Source organism: Convolutriloba macropyga, chromosome 3 (genome assembly GCF_964194025.1).
Source record: "Convolutriloba macropyga chromosome 3, txConMacr16.3, whole genome shotgun sequence".
In the NCBI taxonomy this organism is placed as follows: domain Eukaryota; kingdom Metazoa; phylum Xenacoelomorpha; order Acoela; family Convolutidae; genus Convolutriloba; species Convolutriloba macropyga.
In genome coordinates, this window is record NC_134470.1 from 27,910,199 (window position 1) to 27,932,227 (window position 22,029).

Below are 22,029 nucleotides of genomic sequence, written 5' to 3' on the forward strand. Positions count from 1 at the left end.
GTGAGATTGTCCGATAGCCAGTTGCGATACCACAGGTCGATTGTATGGCCACAGGCCGTACATTCGTTTTGTTGCGCCAGCTTCCGTTCATCGCATATATTTGGTTAGGAAAATAGGGGCGGTAATTTGCCGCCTACGGGGGCAAAACGAGAAATTGGTTTCGAATTGGTTCGGAATTCCCACAGCACTGCGGCTCAAAGATCTATGAGAAAGTAATGTTGCAGCGGTTATGGCGGACTTTTTTTCGTCTCTTTAGACTGTCTTAATGTTTATAGTCTAAACAAGGGATACCTATTTCAGCGAAAAATTCACCTACTCTATCTGACTAACCAACTCAGGATAACACTGAAAGTAAACTTCAATTATTAAGGTGATGAATGTTTACAATGCAGGATTTAATAACTAACAGATAGTGTATTATTTAAAGAAAATATATGTGAAAGACGTCATGCTCTATCTAAACGAAAATTGCGTTCTCTCAGTCTGTGCTTGGTGGAGAATAGACAAAAAAAAGGGCTTCTTCTGCTGCACAACTGTAGAGCAACAAAGAGCTCATTTGATTAGAGCTTGCTATTCAACTAAATCTGAGAAATGTCCGATTAAAAGTAAATTCAGAAATCAATTGAAACTGAAAATGAGATCTTCGAATTAAAGATTTCGGACATAAGGCAAATTAAAAAGAATCAGACAAAATGCTTGAGAATTTTTTCAGACACATTTTGTCAGCAGTTCCTGAATTACCCAATATAACATTAGTTTTCATTTAAAAACATCTAGTATTCGTTTTTTAATAATTTGTGTCTATTGTGATGCCCCAATATTAATTAGACATATCATTGTTCCAGCCCACGTTACTGGGGGAGGATCTGTATACACAACTGGTTTTTTGCCGATAGATATGTTCATTGTACAAGGTTGTGAGTGGTATCATTAGAAAACTTGTCAAGCCTAGAGTTGCAAATTAAGATTTTTCTGCTTTCTGCTGTCTCCGAGAAGTTACGGAGGTTTATAATTTTGTTAACGTTAGCCTACTTTTTTGTTGTTTTGTTCACGTATTTCGTAATTTTTGCTTAAATTTTGATGTTTTTTGTGAAAAAAATTGAATTGCTACAAATTGTTAACAAGGGTCTGATTGGATTTTCATGTAAATATAAAGGACTGTTGATGAATTGTTTGAATAGACTGTTTTGGCTATGCGTTAGTCCAAATTTTTGAAAAATTAGCATTTTTTTCATAAAAAATGGCATCAAATATGAGTATTTGGCACTTTTTCCAGTTTGAACAGTTGATTAGACACAAAAACAACTGACAAAAATTTTGTTTACTCAGATATGGGCTTATTGTACCTCCGGTTAAAAGAGAAAGAATTCTGGAAATAACAATTTTGCGGTCTTGCGCTAATTTAAACCAATACTTTTAGAAAACATTTACCTTTTTTGATATATTATGGTTCTGGTTTTCCAACAAAAATTTTAGTCAGCTTTTTAAATAACTACGTTTTTCAAATGCCGCACAGCGATAGAGAGGCCAGTTTTGATCCCATCAATAATGCTTGCTATGGAACAGAAGCCGGATTGTATCTTGGGTCTCACTTTTTCAAAATAATTCTGCAAATTTTCATCTCAGTTACATGCCAGTTTGATTTGATTTTAAAATTCCATAAAAAACTGTTCTCATTTAAGCTAAAAAAAGGTTTGGTCAAATATCTATTGTTTACTGGGTACAACGCTTGGTTTTTACGGCTCAGAGATTTTTAAAATTTTAATTAAAGAAACTATTTAATAATTTTAGTTGATGCATAAGGGGTTTTAGGTAATTCAATTCGGTGAACATCCAAAATTCATCATTCATTTTTGATACAAGGACTTTTTGGTCAAATCAACTATTCCGGTAACATTTACATTTTTTAAGAAAAAAATTTTAATGCAGAAGCCGCAAGAACGAGAATTTTGTTATTATTGTAGAAATTTCTAGTCAAATTATTCGGTCTGTAATTGATCACTGTAGAACTGCTTTTTCTGTTCTCTTTCGTATATGTTAGAGAGAGCACAGAATGATTTCAACAGTTCAAAACACTTGCAAATGAGTGCCACTGAACAGACTTGACAATATCAGTGGAAAACAGATAGTGTTTTGGCTTCGACACCGTTTGTGCAAAATTGTTTATGAAATTTGTAATGAAATTGTCTGTGAGTTCTGCTTTTAATCCTTGTATATCTGTAGTCGTTCGACTAATTCTCAATATTGGCCTATCCAATGGTTTTTCTAACCCATAAAAAGGTGATCTCTTTATATTTTTTTCTTTGAAAGCTCACGGTTGTCTTTAGGTTTTAAGAAAATTGTTTGCAAAAAATAAAGTTTTTGTGAGATTTAGTTCTTTAAACCATTTTTTGGCCGACATTTAGCGCAGTCTCAGTAAAAAAGATCGTATTCTTTGTCAAATTAATTGTAAATTGGTCTTCATTGCTTTTTCGTTATTTAAATAATGGTTTTTGCGTTGTTATTAAAGGTTTTTTTCAATTTTTTATAAAATTTATTGTCAAATTCCAATTTTTGAGGTTATCTTTTGCTGTTTTTTTTCCAATCATAAAATAATTGCACCTTAATTACAAGCAGCATATGGCCTTCTGGCGTTGAAAGAAGACGCATTAGGTTATTTTTGTTATCATAGTGAATAGATTGACTTTGTAGGCAGCGGAACCGTTTCCACAAAAAATTGATTTGTTTATGATTTTTTTACCTGTATATGTTTTTTTTGCTGTTGTATGGCATTCTGGATAACGACTGGTCTCATTGGTTTTGTTTGAAGGTATTTTTAGATTTCAGTTGATAGCTAATGACTTTGTATTTGCTTTTTTTTTCAAAAAGAGGAAACGTATTTTCTAATTTTGCCCATTTTTTTTACTTTTGTTGTTTATTCTCAATAAAGACAGTCAGATTTATTATCTAGTACACTGCAAATTTTTTGCAAGTTTCGTTGAGTTTTTATCGGATGCTATTTAGAGCTTTTCATTAAGTTTTTTTTTTAAAATAGACAAATAGTTTTGTTTGTAAGCAAGGATTATTGTTTTTAAATGATTTTGTCGTTTGTCATGTCTCTTACTCTCCTTATTGTCAGCAATCATAGGTTCTCTAATGTGTTATTGTTTCATTTGTATAGTGGTTAGAGATTAAAGCAATTTTTGAAATGAATACACCAATTATTTTCAAAAATGAGCAATTTTTTTGAAAGTTTTCTCTCTCCTCCTTTGGTGCACAATTACTTCGGTAACGAACACTTATAAGCAACAAGTTTTTTAGTGTGTTAATGTGAGTTAATTCTCTATTAAAATTGAACCAAACTATCATGCGAGCTCTGCTTTGATAATGCAGGTTTTTGTCTCATTTACAAAAATGCATCTGAACTTAATTCTGAATTGTAATTTGTGAGCTGTGGGAATTGGCCGCCGTGCTGAGTAGCTCTCAGAAATAGAGAATTATTGTTTTTGCAATGGTTGACTTTTAGCTATGACATCGTCAAGATCTTCTTATTGAATCAAGTACGCGGTTTGCATTAGACCGAACGTTTTATACAGGAAAAAAATGTACGAAGAACATTTTAAATCAAATATTTTTTTAGTTAATATGAAATATCATGTTTAAATTGAATTTATAGAGATCAAAATTAAATCAAAATTACCGTGACACGCAGGTGGTTGCTAACGCAAATTTTCAATTTGAAAAGTCCATTGTTATTTCTCCAATGAAATTTTTTCTTCTACTTCAACACATAGTTTCACTTGACCTCTGCTTGACCTCTGCTGCAATTATTTGCGTTTTTGCTCATTGGCAAATTTGAGCGATATTGGAATTATTGTTTTTGGATCATTAGTACTAGCATAACTCACCAGCTTAGTCCGTTCCAATGCCGGAGGTACAAAAATTTATTGCCTTGTGTTTTAACACCTACCCAATTTTACAGAATAATGTTTTAGCTACGATGAGTGCCTTGAACATCGTCGGGTTGCAGCTTGAAAGGAAATCTTCCTTATCGGATTCTAGCTACTCAGATAGCGAGTCAGCATTAGAAGTGGTTCCGAAAGAAAACCCTGTTTCTCTATCAATGCCGACTGCTCCAACATTCTCCAAACCCAGACTGAAACCCTTGCTTTTGAAACGGAAGAGCGCGGCGTGGGCAAAAGACATGAACCATTTCTTCGAAGAAGAGCGAAAGGCTCGAAAGAAAGAACGTAACCAGTATCTGGCTCTGGGGTTATTTGTCACTGCTTGTACGTATTTGAACATTCTGCTTGCAGTTGCAATTACGATTGCAAAAATATTGGAAAACAATACAGATTGGACCTGGGTTTATTTCCTGGACTTTACGAGCTTCGATAGATACTTTGGATGGTTGAATAAGTAAACAGGTCTCTGTTGGTTTTACAACTTAATATGAACTGCATTACAGGCGTCTACCACTACCAAATTTTTGAGTAAATTTACTTACTTTTGTAACCAGAGTTCACTTTTTCAATCTTAATACACTGTACGTATGAAACATTCACACAAACTTTGCGGAAGAAAAGGCCGTGCCTTACATCGAATTTCAGTCGCTGGAAGTTGAAAAGTGGAATCTACTTTCCGCCGCAAACAATTTACCCAATTCCATTTTACCCAATACCAACATACCCCGTGCTCTTTGATCTTTTCGTTCAATTGTCAGATTAGAATCTAGCAGTTGGTGTTACAAGGATGTTTTAAAATATTTATTTGGACAATATAGTCCCATGTTTGGTTGTGATAGTTTTATATCAAGTCCCACGGGCCATTTAATTATATAGTCGACTGAATAGTTGTTCTGGTAATATTCACAATAAAGTAAATTGGGTATGTTGGCATTGGGTAAAATGGCATTGGATAAATTGGCAGAATGGGTGACATGGCATTGGGTATAATGGCATTGGGTAAAATGGAATTTGGTAAATTGTCCTGACACAGATTACTCATTTCAGTAATCAAGGTTGATTAAAGTGTCTTCTCACAGGTTGGCGGCAGAGCAAATCAGCACTGAACCAGTCTAGAGAGATTCTGTTTTTCTGGATGGCCGGTAGTTCCAGATTACATTGGCTAGTCTTAATTTTTGAGTAAAATTTATTGCATAAAAACAAAATGTTCAGTTTAGCTCCCGCCAACAAAATTTTCTTTATATGCGATTCCAACATCCGCGTGGGTACTTGTAACATTCAATTCGCCAATTTGCGTAGCAAGTTGTCACCACTCAGCTATATGGGCCTTGTAGTAACTGCCTACAAACTAGCTTAAGTAAGAAGAGTTTGTAGTATACTGCTATAGTAATTACGAATTATAAGCTACAAAATTATGAAATTGTTCTGCTCGGACTTATTTTTGGGGTATGAGTAATTTTCAGACTATACAGGATAAGTTTAGCCTGGACGAACTCTATGACCTCATTATAATCATAATGCAGAAAAACTGAACATAAATAAACTTAAAGTATTCTGGAGATGCAATGTTTCCGAACTGAGTTAAGTTTTTTTACTCTTGAAATGTGCTGGTTTAGCGCTAAATGCTCTGAGACTCAAGTCTGGGTTAGTCTTTTCTGTCGTTACACTTTGCTTCATTTCAAGACGGGTTGATTTTTTTGTGAAATGCCATTGCCGCCGAATCTAACTGGTTATCACTTTATTTGGAAGTATTTTCCTTTTCAGGCTATTTAATTGCCTGTCAAAAACGTTTAACATGAGAATTAAGCGCTTTCCACATTGGGCGTCAAATTACGAGAGGAAGTGTCAGTCACATTCTATGTGACAAGTTGCTTTTGGTACCGGTAGACGCTCGTAATGTAAACTTTAAACTATAATTCAGATTGTAACAGATCACATAATTTTGAAAGTTAGCCGTGTGTTATTCTTCTTACGCATGCTTTCATTTGCACTATAAGATGGATAGTTATCTGCTAAGACTACTGCAAGACTCTTGCAAGCTGTTGCATTATCATACACGAAGTCTCACAAGAGTCTTAGCGGATAACGTTCCTTATTGACTCGGGTAGTAACATACTTAGAGCTCAAATGCCCAAAATTATCCCTCTTCTATGAATTCGGGATTGAAATATATGCTTTTTATGCATCCTTATAATCATTTGAGCACTACACAAAATAGGAGCTAGAAAATCTAAATATAAAATGGGCGCCTACGAAACGTTCTAATTAGATTGTGTCGATCATTGTTTTGCAAGAAGGAAAAACGCTGTAACGCAAATCATTGGAGAGGCTTTTTCGAGATTTCTACACCTAAAGATTTTCGACAAATTTCTGCACAAAGTTTTCAAGATCGGGAAAATAGACAGGCCAAATTTTAACGTTTCTCCCAATTGAGTATAAAGAGAGGCGATGAAACTCATCGCAATGTCTGAGCTTCATCTGCATGACAATTGGTGACCACTTTTTTCTTAAAGATAGACATTATTGCATATCTTTGGTTGATAAGATACAAGGATGGGTTTTCAAATACGTTTTTTTGTAATTGTTTCTGAGTTTTTGTCTGATTTTGGATTATTGTATTTTTTTTGTGGCTATGGCTTAACATTTTACAGAATAGCATTTCGATTAATCAAAATTGTTAATTTATGCGAAAAATTTTTCAAACCTTTTAAAATAACCACTGTTCGAAGTCCATTTTTGGTAGCTGGTTTCAAATAGGATTTCGCATTTTTCTTAAAAATTAAGTTTTTCTTAAACTTTTTCAATAATTAAGAAATCTGTAAAACGATTGTCTGAAAATCTTTAAAATTTTTTGTCATTTTCTATAAATTTTTTTTGATTTCTACAATCGAAACAGGGTTATACTGCCACGACAATAAACTAGATTGAAAATGGAGAACAAATTTCATGTTCCGTTTTGTAGTGCTTCCTGTTGTCCTGTCTGACAGTCTGTTTATTGACTGGTCTTTTTTTTTACTTGCGGACAATTTTTCAAAAACCTTCTGTATGATCCATTCGCAAACATTTCAAATATTTTTCCCATAATTGTCGTTGAGTTTTTGTCTAATTTTCCATTATTTAAACTGTTCGTGGCCATGGCCCACCGTTTCACAGATTAGCAATTCGATAAACTCAAATTAATGGAAAATCAATCAAAAATGTTTGAGTACGCGAAAAATGTTCGAATTTTTTAAATTAATAACCACTGTCCAGAGTCGGTTTTTGTAGCTAGTTTCAAATAGTATTTCTCACATTTTTTAAAAATTAGGCCTTTCGTAAGTTTTTTTTATAATTGAGAAATCTGGAAAACACTCGTCTGAAAATTTTTATTTTAAAAATTTTGTCATTCTTGTTACGAAATAATAGATGTATACAATGAAAACAAGGTTATTTGCAAGACCAGTGAATTGAATTAAAAATTGAGAACTAAAACTCGGAGAAATTGTTTCACATAGCTGCACATTTCATCTAACAATATCTTGAGTCCTTTTGAACCAATTTTGGAAGTTACAGAAAAAGAAGATGGAGCTCCACTTAAAAATGTAAATGCTGCTATGGTTGCGTCGTTAGCTGATTCACTGAGCTTCCAAAATTCTACTAATTTAGTTAAAGAGAAGTTTGTTTGGACGACTCATTTTTTAAAGATTTTAGCATAAACAATTCAACTTTTTTGAACTAATGATCAACTCTAAGAGCTGCTCATACTCAGGTCAATCAAAATGAACTTCTATGAGGGAAATTTGATAGATTTTTTCATGTCCAGAAATCAAAATTAAAGGGTACAGATGACCTATTTATCGCATCGTGTTCTGTATCTCAGAAATTAAAAAGAAAAAAATCATTCTTTTCCCAGAAATTTCCTATGTCATTGAGTCTTTTAAGACTTCGCTCCATTGGGATTCAGCCACATATGCTATTTATGCAAACGCAAATTAGTCATCTTCGTATCAAATTAGAACGTTAAATTTCTACATTAAAACGCAATAAAAACGAGAATTTGGAAATCAATTTTTTGACGTCATTTTGTCTTTAAAAGTCAACGCGCATTTTTGACGCCTAAAATCATGAGATCAAATACCCTAGAATTGATGTATGTTACAGAAAATCCCTAGCTAGCTTGTAACTTAAATAAAAACTCAAGTAAAGGCGGTGGCAACCATGTGTACCAACGTAACGCACACAATGGGATTCATTTTTATTCATTTTGTTCTTTATTTGAGGATAAATTCATTAAAATTTTCGTGTTAGGAAATGATAACGTGGGGTGGGTATCAAGAACTCAACGAACAGTTCTTGAAAAACTTAATCAACTGTTGAAGAAATTTTCATTTCTTAACATCTCGATCTCAATTTCTGAAAGACAAAACTAGGTTCACATATTTTTCACGTTCTTGACCCTTCACGCTTCGTTTGCAGTTTTTAATTAACCTAATAGATGATTTTACTGGCGACGATAGCGATAGCGTAGTAATAGCTGATCGGAGCTATTTCTGGTTTTTCCTGTAATTTTTCAATTTAAAGAACATTTTTGAGAAATAGTAATCAATTGGGTCACTGTTTTTCCTCACAATTTTTGTCTTTTTGTTGTCAACGAGAAATTAAAAAAAGATGACTTTAGTCATGCTGATAAAAAGAACATAAAACGAACAGTTTTGCACAATTTGCATTTTTTAAATCGTTGGAAAAAATTTTCCGTTGTTGAGAGAGAATATTTTTACGTGCTTTTCCGAGCTGATACAAGCTTTGTAATGCTGCATATTTGCATTTGTTGAAATCTTGAAAAAAATAGATTAAATATCACTTTGCTTAGATACTATTCTTCGTGTCACAAAAATTTCCTAAAGATTTAAGCGTCTAACCATGGTCTTATGCGCTCTCTCATTAGTCATAAATGACTGAAAATAATTGCTGCAGTTTACATCTGACGTTTTGAACGTCTTTTACGATAACTATCAAAAAAAATTCTGTGTTTTTTTAGTTTCATCCTTTTTTTGGTCGTTTGCTTTTGCTTTCAGTTAATCTCACTAAGGAATGATTTGATTTGGTCCGTGATACAGTACAATTTAATCAAACTAAGGTTGGCGTTTGATATTCATCGTTTTCAACACCTTTGATACCACATGATAGCTTTGAAATATCAGTAACTTTCTGAATTTTGAATTTTTGGTTGTCTTATTCTGTAGTTGCATTACAGGCAGGTGTTATTGACTCCCCGATGAGCTTTAATTGAGATTATTGTTTTAGAGTCTAAACTTTATGTCGAGTTTCTGAAATTATTTTGACAATACTTGTTTCCAAAAATATAAATGTTTTTTATTTAGACTTGCTTACATTTGGCGTGAGTAATGAAATGTAAGATAGACTTTCAGAAGTACTGGATAAAACAAGGATTCCAACCATCATTAAAATTTGTCCCTTTCTCCTAACGCTAATCGCGCATGTCGAATCGGGCCAAATTTTACTGTTTGTTGGAATCCTTGTTTTATCCACTACTAACTTCACCACTATAAATACATATTACATGCACAATTTTGTGTACAAAATGTACATAGCTAGTATGATTTATGCATTTCATACACTAATATCCAAAAGTTCTCAAGCTAGTTTTAAGCCTAATTTCATATCTAATATTCCAAACTATATTGAAATAAATCAGGTTAATCATCTCACAAAGTTTTTTTCAATAGAATCGGATGGACTGAAAATAACTCAAAATTGCTTAGAAATTGATAATAAGAAGCAATTTTCTTTAAAATTTTGACTTTACCCTTGGAGACGATTGATCTATGATGTTTAACTGAGTGATTCTATGTACCAGGGTACATTTTTTTGAGCCGAGTCTTGAGAGGTCTTGTTAAAAGGTTGACTCGCCATAACCACGCTACGGCAGTACTGCTCGACCTTTCTTAATGGCAACTGTGGGGGAGGGTGCAACTACAGAATGTTTGAACACTTTTAATTTTAATTATTAAGCTGACTGAACTCTTAATTGTCTGAACTTCTGCCAAAAACATTGTAAGGAATTTTTGCCATTCTGAGTAGTAGTCTGTTGAGGCTAGGATCCTGGGATAGCTTTCACACGCTTGAGAGAAGTTGATATAACTCTGGATAGTAGAGTAAGAATATCCTTTATCGTTCAGTAGTTTTTTCCAGGGAATATCCTTATTGTTTTCTTGATGATTTTGTTTCACTTTCCCCCATATGTATCCTCTGTGGTGAGATAAGACTCAAATTCACCAATATTGAATGAAGTCCTGAGTTTATTGTGGAAAGATAAATATTCCGGCACATTCAATTCAAACTTTTCCAGTGTTTCCTGACGCTCGTAACTTAGTAGGTTCTTCTTGAATTTGGAGAGGAATAACTGGAAGAGTTCTGTTTTAGTTCGTTTTCCTGTCTCACTGTCAAGTTCGACGGTGTTGTCGGGTATACATTTGTTCTCCTAACAAAATGTAATCATTTGAGTTGTTAAATTAGTCAACTCGTTTATATTTTCTTCAGATAAAGAAGTGCAGGATAAAGCTCCAGTTATAAAAGTCCCGTCAAATGACGAAAATTGTTTAAAATTTTTCGCTAGTTTTTGTAGTGAAGTGAAACTCATGATGAATAGCCAAAAAGTGCCGTGGAGAATAAAGGTCCCCTCACGGAGAATTATTCTAGAACATTCTTTTTTCTAGAATATTCTGACATGATTTTTAACTTAAAATTAGTTATCCTTTCCCAAGTAATCACCTGTTTGAAAGAAAAGTAATATTTAAATCCTTCTATTAAATTGAAATCTTTGTATAATTTATTAAGAATTAAATAAAAATTTTAATAAATACTCATCTTACTAGCTAATTTTTAAGGGCATCATATATTCGAAATTTTCACTTGTTTGATTTCATTCTGTTAGTGGTGGTGGCTTTCTTTGTCAATGGTGGCGGGCATTTTAGCATAACATGCACTTTTCATTCGATCTGCGAAGCAGTTTCACTGATGTGTAATGCGATGTTAAACCAAGCTTGTTGACTTCTTGTACTATTAGTGGTTGCTAAATATGAAAGAAGACGAACAAAAAGAGCACAGTCAAAAACACTGAGAGCGGTGGAATCACAGTGATTAGTGTTTTTCTGTGTCTTTTTGAATATTATACTTATAAACATGCTCTCTGAATTGAATTCTAGTTTGACCATATCTATATCTATGAAGATAAATACATAGTCTACATTTCTTATTTCTAAATCTATATAATGATATATGTTTATAAACATTACACATACTACATGTTAGATATTGATCAGGATCAGAATAATGATATTCCAAATGTTCTGTATAATCTTTCACTTTAACCATATTTTTACATACATAACAAGATTATTCTAATTCTTTACAAGTATTACAACATTCTTTCCAAGGTTTATTTATACACTTTTTGAATTTCATTTTCATTTTTCGAAATATTATTTTTTGATTAATACCCTAAATAAATACATCATGTCCCAATCAACTAAAACTAATGTCATGAACTTCTGCGATGTCTGTAATCTATCCTTTGAATCAAGGAAGGGTTTATACAGGCATCAATCATACGATCTCAAACATAAGGAACTATTGGAGAAAATGTTTGAGTCTGAAGAAGAAAAAGAAATCTCTGAGAGGGTGTATAATTCGGATGAAGATGATTATATTATTAAAACTAAACCAGCCAACAAAAATAAAACTAAAACTGAAGACTTTATCTCCACCAGATTTAAGTATGAATGTAATGAATGTCATGAAGAATTTAGGAATAAAATAGCTCTAACTACTCGCTCATATTGTCATAATCGTAAGTATCTAGAAAACACAGAAGACTTCGATATAAATTCCAGTCAGAACATGAGAGAGTTTTATATTACAGATAAAGGTTGGAATTACATTGAAGATATAGATGAAGCAACTAATTACTCTTTAGAAGAAATTAAAACTGTTAAGAGTTTCTTAAAGTTAAGAGTTTTAAATATAAGATCACGGCTGAATGTGATTATAAGAAGAGAACCAAAGAAGAAGTTAAAACTACTAAAATATTCTTCAATACTGATTATATTAATAATAATGCAATATATGAATATGGTGACATCAATCGGTGGCTAGAATTCGAAAAGGAAATATATGAATTTTATGGTTATGATTTTGAATTTCTTGGAATAAAAAGTATTCAGTTAAACATTGAACCAACTAAAGCACCTATTGGTAGTTATATAGATTTACCTCCTGATCTCAAAAACTCTAAATTGATATTAAATATACGTAGTTATAAATACAATTGCTTACAACTAACTATAACTGCTTGGCTACATCCCACCCCACACCATGCAACTCGAGAATGTAAATATGTAGATAAACTAATTGAACCAAGACAGCATTATGAAGACGATTTTGCTTATATAAGAGGAATACAGAAATCGTATAATATTAATATTTGGGTATACACACCTTGTGGTGGGGGCAAAATAGAATTGTTTAAACAAGTGGATGATTTTAAAAAAGATAGAAAAGATGTAAGAATACTAGTTTGGAGTAATGGTCAAATAGAACACTGTGACCTAATAAAAAATATAGAAACCCTGTTAGAACGACCAAATAAAAACAACATTAAATATTATTATTGTGATAGGTGTACCTATTGGTTTAACTCACAAATTAAATATGATAAACACGAATGCAACAACTCATTCAAACCAGAGATTGTTTGTCCTAAGAAAAAACATATTACTTTTATAAATGAACACAAACGTCAGAATATAAAAAAATATTATAACTGATGATATAGAATGTTGCATTGTTGAAGTCTCAACTTATGATTGTAAATATGTAATAGCTGAACATATTCCAATAGCTGTGGGTTACACCTGGCAAGGTAACTTCAAGCACTACTTCGGTATAGGCTGCATCAAAAGTTTTGCTAGAGATCTATTAGAAATAGAAACTGAGAATAACTTCAAGCGCAGCAGACAAATGATATTCACAGAAGAAGATAAATTATATCATGAAACCAATAACACCTGTCGTATCTGCAGCAAAACATGTATTAATAAAGTAAGAGATCATTGTCATGAAACTGGTATATATAGAGGACCTGCATGTAAAATATGTAATCTAAGATACAAACAACAAAACTTCATTCCAGTAATATTCCATAATGGCTCTGGCTATGACTTCAACCTACTATACAGTGAACTCTTCAAAGAGAATAATGATAAAAGAAAAGTAGATAACATACCACTAGCTGCTGGTATGTCTAAGATGTTTAGCATTGGTTGTCTTAAATTCTTAGATAGTTATAACTTCCTAGCTATGCCTCTAGATCAAATGGCAAAAATATACGGGTGTAAAAATAAAACATTATATCCATATGAATACTTTGGTTTAGAGTCGTATAGTAGCAAAGCTACCTGAGGAACCACGACAAAGTAATATGGTAGTTCCACTACCAAGGGTAGCAAAGCTACCTACCAAGAAGTTATAGGTAATCTAATAATAGAAGACTTCAAATCCTCACTACATAATAAATTACCAACACAAGAAGAAGTAGATAACTTTAATAATGAAAACACCGGTAGAGATCTAACTATAGATCTCTACCGGTCATAAAACCGGTAGAGATCTAACTATAGAGTATTTACAGAATGATGTCGAAATATTAGACTATTGCATGAATGAATATGTTAAACTAAGCATGAAAGAATTCAAGCTCAATCCACTTCATTACGTTAGTCTACCAGGTTATAGTTTTGATTGTTGGTTAATGTCAAGTGGTGTTACATTAGATACATTGCAAAATAAACAAATGCTAAATGATTTTGTTGGAGCAAAGAGAGGTGGTATATGTGGAATAATGGGTGATAGATATATAGATAACAGTGATGGTAAGACCATATGGTACATTGATGCAAACAACCTATACGGCTATACAATGATGCAAAAGCTACCTTATAAGGACTTCCAGTCTACTACTACTACTACTACTACTACTACTACTACTACTACTACTCTTGATACTATATTAAATACTCCAGATGATAGCGATCATGGTTAATATATAGTTTTTGATATTGATTATACTAATGAATGTAAAGAGAGAACAGAGCAGTTAGCACTAATGCCTAATAAGAGAAGGATAAATGATAATGAATTAGGTTACAGAGAAAGACATGGAGGCAAGGCAAGATCAGAGAAATTAACCTTAGATCAAAACATTAAAACAGAATATATGGTTCTTTATAGGATTTTAAAGTTCTATTTTAAGATGGGAGTAAAAGTAACAAAAATACATAGAGTAATTAATTTTAAACAAGATTATATATGTAGAGATTATACACAAAACAATACAAATAAAAGAGCAACAGCTAAAACTGCAGCAGAAAAAGATGTAAGGAAATTAATGAATAACTCATTATATGGAACAATGTGCATGAATCCTCTACACTTCTTTCAAAGTAAGTTCCTGCATGATGAAGAAAAGATAATGAAAAATGTAAGTAAACCAACATTTAAGAATATAACTAGATATAGAGATTAGAGCCAAATAGAATATATAAAGAAAAAATAGAATGTAGCTCACCTGTATATGCAGGAGTAACAATACTCGAACTTAGCAAATTACATATGTTTGATGTAATCTATAATATTCTTCAACCATCCCTCAAAGATCTAACACTTCACTATACGGATACGGAAAGTTTCGTATTAAGTTATAGTGAAGGTAAAGTTAGTGATGAGCATATGGACTTAAATATAGACTTATATTTGAAATGGCATAAATTCTATGAACGGACTTCATCCATTGCAAGCCAAGCATCATTAAATTTAAACAAAGAACAACTGGTTAATAATTTTCTAGAACTAACCATTAATGAGGATAGAAAGTTAATCGAAGCCGCTATTAGATTATATATGATCTGCAAAGCAGTTCCACTATCTGTGAAGCAGGTTCTCCCTGATTTAGAATCTTAATAAAAACTGGTTAATAATATTCTATACTTCCTTTTATAAAATGATCAATTGCATCTCCTGGTTTAGTAGTTAGTACATTATAGATCATTATCCCTCCGAAAGTTATTTCCAAATCAATATTTCCTCTAGTTAATTTGTTTTTGTTATATTCTATAAATTTTATTATTTTACTGATTTCCTTTTCGTCTATATAATTAGAATAAATTGAAATTATTAATTCATCATGCCAGGGATCCTTAGCAAGGTTTATAAACTCTTTCATAGTCCGATAATGTTTTCCACAAGCTAAACATTTTTTTAACTCAGAGTAGTTTTCATCAATAGAATTTTCATTATCCATTTTTTACTCTTATTATAATTTTTCAATACATATAAAATGACTAAGCTAGATGAACTTATAGAATTAAACTATCTAGAAAAACTAAACAGAAAGAATAGATTAGAAGATAAATTAAAACAACAAGAATATTATGGAGAAATAGAAGAGTTATTTGATCCTTTAACTAAAACACTAAATGCAAACACTGAACGGAATCTAGCATTAGGTGAACAAACATTGAGAGCAATAGATTGGCTAAATCATGAGTTAGATAAACAAACTAAGATGATCCAGCAAGCTGGCTTCCAGTTTAATGAAGCTTTAATGAAGTCCAATGGCAAAGCTGTAGAGGAAGATCGAGATAAACCAAGAATTTTAGTAGATAAAGACACAGCTCAAATTATTAATTTAATGTCGGTTCAATCTAACCCTCAATTAAAGTTAAAGTTCGGAAATTTAAATATTGGTGAATTTGAAATATACGGTGTTAAACTAATTTACCAAGAAAATGCATTTATAGTTACCGAAAATATATATGAATTGTCAGATGAGTTTATAAACTTTATTACTAACTCTAATATAATACATTGTGAAATCGAGGAAGTTGAAAACAAAATTAAAAGGTTTTTAAAGGATATTAGATATGATTTAGGAAAAGGGGATATGAAAAGCGCTAGATGTAGAACAATAAAACGTATAATAGGGATAAACGATGATGAATATGGTAGGGGATTAAATAGCAACCCCGACCCAAATAGTTTAATAGAAAGACTAGAATTACTGATACTAGAAACAGAAGCTGGTCATGATGGATTATATGATGAAATGCTAGATATATCTCAGCAACTATTATCTATGAATTTTATTAATCAAGAGCAACTAGATAATTTTGTTTTTAACTATGGTAAATGAGCAAGCTCACAACTTCGTTGATAGGTGAAACCATGACTACGTCCATAAAAAATGTGGAAAAACAACAACAACAACAACAACTAATAGCTAAACAAGTATTCAGTCCTCAAATAACAAAGTTTAGAAGACAAAGAACAATACCATTATATAAAGAGGAAACATGGTCAGCTGATTTAAATGATAAGTCATCTCTAAGTAAATACAATAATAATTATAAGTTTATTTTAACTGTTATAGATATATTCACAAAATATGCATGGGCTATTCCATTAAAGAATAAATCTGGTTTATATATAACTAATGGTTTTAAAATAGTATTAAGTGAACATCCACAAGGTGGCTCTGAACATAGAAAACCAGAAAAATTATGGGTAGATAGAGGTAGTGAGTTATACAATAAAACATTTAAATCTTTACTTAAAAAATATGAAACAAAACTATATTCTACTTATAGTGATTTAAAGGCTGTATTCATAGACAGATTTAATAGAACTTTATTACATATAATAAATAAACCTATGTTCATCAATGGCGATGGTAATTTGGTAAATATATTAAATGATGCTGTTGTAACATATAACAATAACATTCACTAAACAATTAATATGACACCAGTTGACGCTTCTAATAATCCTGATAAAGTTAAAGTTAAAATAGTCCCCGGCAAGTTTAAGCACGAGCTGGGGAGTAGGATTAAAGAGGAATTTATTGCATTGTCCCCCAAAACATATAGCTTCAAAAATTATCCTAAAATCACTAAAGAAAAAGGAGTAAAGAAGCATATTAATGCTAGGCACATAGATTATTATGATGCATTAATGAATAATACACAGAGAACAGTAGATGAATGCAGAATACAAAAAGTTTGTGATAACATGACAACAACAAAAACAAGTAAGATTAGTTTAAATATATTTGATGATAAAAGGTTTTATGTAAACAATATAAAAAGTTATCCTCATGATAAGAATCTATATCTATTCAAAAGAGATTTAGTAAATAAAATCTGTGAACGGACTTCATCCATGGCAAGCCAAGCATCATTAAATTTAATTAAAGAACAACTGGTTAGTAATATTCTAGAACTAACCATTAATGATGATAGAAAGTTAATTGAAGCCGCTATTAGATTAGATAATGATCTGCAAAGCAGTTTCACTATCTGTCAAGCAGGTTCTCCCCGATTTATAATCTTAATAAAAACTGGTTAATAATATTCTATACTTCCTTTTTATAAAATGATCAATTGCATCTCCTGGTTAAGTAGTTAGTACATTTTAGATCATTATCCCTCCGAAAGTTATTTCCAAATCACTATTTCCTCTAGTTAATTTGTTTTTGTTATAATCTATAAATTTTATTATTTTACTGGTTTCCCTTTCGTCTATGTAATTAGAATAACTTGAAATTATTAATTCATCATGCCAGGGATCCTTAGCATGGTTTATAAAATCTTTCAAAGTCCGATATTGTTTTCCACAAGCTAAACATTATTTTTAACTCAGAGTAGTTTTCATCAATAGAATTTTCATTATCCATTTTTTACTCTTATTATAATTTTTCAATACATATAAAATGACTAAGCTAGATGAACTTATAGAATTAAACTATCTAGAAAAACTAAACAGAAAGCATAGATTAGAAGATATATTAAAACAGCAAGAATATTATGGAGAAATAGAAGAGTTATTTGATCCTTTAACTAAAACACTAAATGCAAACACTGAACGGAATCTAGCATTAGGTGAACAAACATTGAGAGCAAGAGATTGGCAAAATCAAGAGTTAGATTAACAAACTAAGATGATCCAGCAAGCTGGCCTCCAGTTTAATGAAGCTTTAATGAAGTCCAATGGCAAAGCTGTAGAGGAAGATTGAGATAAAACAGGACTTTTAAAAGATAAAGACACAGCTCAAATTATTATTTTAATGTTGGTTCAATATAACCCTCAATTAAAGTTAAAGTTCGGAAATTTAAATATTGGTGAACTTGAAATGAAGGGTGTTAAACTAATTTACCAAGGAAATGCATTTATAGTTACGGAAAATATATATGAATTGTCAGATGAGTTTATGAACTTTCTTACTAACCCTAATATAAAACATTGTGAATTAGAGGAAGGTGAAAACAAAATTAAAAGGTTTTTAAAGGATATTAGATATGATTTAGGAAAAGGGGATAAGAAAAGCGCTAGATATAGAACAATAAAACGTATAATAGGGATAAAAGATGATGTATATGGTAGGGGATTAAATAGCGACCCAGACCCAAATAGTTTAATAGAAAGACTAGAATTATTAATACTAGAAGCAAAAGCTGGTCATGATGGATTATATGATGAAATGCTAGATATATCTAAGCAACTATTATCTATGAAAATTATTAATCAAGAGCAACTAGATAATTTTGTTTTTAACTATGGTAAATGAGCAAGCTCACAACTTCGTTGATAGGTGAAACCATGACTACGTCCATAAAAAATGTGGAAAACAACAACAACAACAACAATTAGCTAAAGAAGTATTCAGTCCTCAAATAACAAAGTTTAGAAGACAAAGAAGAATACCATTATATAAAGATGAAACATGGTCAGCTGACTTAATTGATAAGTCATCTCTAAGTAAATACAATTATAATTATAAGTTTATTTTAACTGTTATAGATATTTTCACAAAATATGCATAGGCTATTCCATTAAAAAATAAATCTGGTTTATATATAACTAATGGTTTTAAAATAGTATTAAGTGAACATCCACAAGGTGGCTCTGAACCTAGAAAACCAGAAGAGTTATGGGTAGATAGAGGTAGTGAGTTTTACAATAAAACATTTAAATCCTTAGTTAAAGAATATGAAACAAAACTATATTCTACTTATAGTGATTTAAAGGCTGTATTCATAGAGAGATTTAATAGAACATTTTTACATATAATAAATAAACCTTTGCTCATCAATGGCGATGGTAATTGGGTAAATCTATTAAATGATGCTGTTGTAACATATAACAATAACATTCACTCAACAATTAATATGACACCAGTTGACGCTTCTAATAATCCTGATAAAATTAAATATACTTTTAGTTTTAAGAATAATAAGGGTAAACCTGGCTACGCCCAACCTAAACTTAAAGCTGGTGATTATGTTAGAAATGCAGACAAACGTAATATCTTCTCTAAGGGATACAATTCTAATTGGAATAGAGAGTTGCTTAAAGTTAATGAAGTTCTAAAAACACAACCACCAACATATAAAATAGAAGATATTAATGGTGAGATAATAGAAGGTAAATATTACGAACAGGAATTATTAAAATCCGAGTTTGACTTTGAATCTAATAATAAGGTTTTGGAATCATTAAATATTGACCTGCGGTCCTAAGTCTTTTCATAATTCTAAGTCTAAGTCTAATTGTAAGACTAATTATAATTCTAATTACAAGACTAATTATTATTCTAATTATATGTAAACAAATACAAAGATGACAAGGGTAGATTCAATCAAGCTAAACATAAATCAACATCAACATCAACAAACAACTTAACACTAAGTAAGGCTTGTGGGTTATTCCTAGAAGATCATGATAATATTGATATGAAGGATACCTATAAAATTACAAATTTACATCCTCCGATAGATGAAAAAGATGTTGTTAATAAAGAGTATTGTGACAATAAATTATCATCCTCTTCTAATAAAATAGACATTTTACGCAGAAACATAACTGAACTAAGAAAAGGTGAATTTGATAAAGTCACAACTAAAACATTACAACTAAATGAAACACAAGTTAATGATGAAGTAATTAATGACATTATTGAATCAACAAATGAAGTCAGAAATACTGTTAAGTTTTGTATTAAAGTTGCTGCAGATACTATCTCTAAATATAATCAATTAAAACAAGAATTTGATAATGATAAGTTTAATCAGAATATCACTAACATACAACTAGATGAAATGTTTAATACATGGCTAAAAGAATTTAAAGAAGTTAATAAAAAGACTAAATCTTTTATAGATGAAGCCCTTTTAAAAAATAAAAGGACAATAGTACAATATATAATTGCTACACTTTTAAGAAGTAAGTTAGTTGATAAAAAAGAGCAAGCAAGACTTGAGATGCATTACGGTTTTATACAAGAAGATATAACGAGAGAAATAGAAAGAATTTTTACTAATTAAAATAACCGAAACTATGACTAACCCAACAGCACCGAGTGAGAGATTACTATATCCCGACTTGTCAACCGTTAATGAACAATACATAAACGAAAAGGTTCAAGCTAATAATAAATTTAACAACAATATTAATATTATAAAGGATATTAGAAATTATTATGAAACTGAAACTAATAACTATAAGAAGTTAAGTAGATATAAAATTTATATTAACGTAGCCGAGATAACAGAAATAGTATTATCATCTATAGCAACAACTGCAAAATCAACATCAGTTGCATTAACAGGTATAGGATTACCTTTTTCTATACCAACAGCTTTTGCTACAGCAACTGTTTGTGGTTCATTATCAAAAACAATTAATACTAAAATTAGAAATAAAATTATAAAGTATTCACAAATGTATATTTTAAGTAAACAGTTTAGTGATAAGTTTAATAGACTATATACTAAATCAATGAATGATAATAAAATAGATAGTGATGAGTATAATGAATTAGTTAAGGTACATGAGGATTAAAAGAAGAACAAGAAAAAAAGCTGAGTGTTTTTTTAAACTAAAGTTGTTAGTGTTTAGTTATAATAATGTAATTAGTAATAATGATATTAGTATTAATTTTTATCGATAATCATAAACATAATATAAATATAATCATAATCATAATCATAATCATAAATATAATATAATCATAATCATAAACATTACATAAACATAATATAATCATAATCATAATCAAATAATTATCTTTTCTTAGTACCTAAGAATAACCCTCTTCATTTTTGTACTACTTTTATACCTTCACCAGTAGTTGCAAATTTAATTAAATCAGGTGTGGCTGATAAAGCAGCTCTAGGGCTTCTAGATGCAGCTGCACTTCCTATTTTTTTCTTGCTATTTCTAATGCTCGTACTGGATTATTAGCAACTTTCTTTAAAAATTTAACTGTAGCCCTACCAACACTTTTAAAGAAATCTTTCAATCCCTCTGCTTCTATTGTTGCATCAGATACTGTTATTGATTTATTCCTTCTACTTTTAGTGCAGGATCCACTTAACATTTTAGTGCCCTTTGAAGTGATAGCTCCACTTATATTATTAGTACCACTATAATGTCTACCACCAACACAATATGAATTAGTTTTGAACTTATTTAAAAGACTCATTTATATATATAAAAAATAATGGAAGTTAAAAAGTATAATCCTTTTGTTGTTATTAAGCCTAAGCCTACGGGTTCCACCCGCGAGCGAAGCTCGAAGCCTAGGCCCAAGCCCAATGTTAGGCCCAAGGGTACGATTAAGCTTTAAGCTAAGGGTCTATCTCTAGAGAATAAAAAGAAATTAGATATTATTTATTTTAAGGGTTTTGTTAAGACTAGTAGGAAATAATGACAAGGACCATAGTTATAATTATAACTATGACTTAATTATAACTATGATTTAATTATAACTAAGACTATGTCTATGAGATTATAGACCTTCGGTCATCTGCGAAGCAGTTTCACTGATTAGTTTCTTCAGGAAACTATGTCAACCATCTTATTACCATCACTATTCCCACTAATAACCTTTCTAGTTAATACTAAAGCATGACATATAACATCTGCAACTGCAGCACTAAATTTAAAATTAAGTTGTATTGTTTGTGGTCCTATA

The 22,029-nt window shown here is 31.1% G+C and overlaps 2 protein-coding genes across 2 annotated transcripts in view; one reads left to right on the plus strand and one right to left on the minus strand.

Moving 5' to 3' along the window:
- Window positions 1–22,029, minus strand: part of LOC142336126 (uncharacterized) — a 98,485-nt gene that overhangs the window by 55,602 nt on the left and 20,854 nt on the right. The gene's annotated exons all lie outside the window — the stretch shown is intronic.
- Window positions 3,871–4,449, plus strand: LOC142336974 (uncharacterized). The gene is made up of 2 exons (XM_075385975.1): window positions 3,871–3,913; window positions 3,975–4,449. Exon 2 carries the CDS (start codon window positions 3,980–3,982, stop codon window positions 4,400–4,402), a length of 423 nt encoding a protein of 140 aa, XP_075242090.1. The 5' UTR covers window positions 3,871–3,913; window positions 3,975–3,979; the 3' UTR covers window positions 4,403–4,449.

Bases quoted from the DNA above. Each gene is read 5' to 3' on its own strand.
- LOC142336974 (XM_075385975.1), top strand. From the start codon at position 3,980: ATGAGTGCCTTGAACATCGTCGGGTTGCAGCTTGAAAGGAAATCTTCC.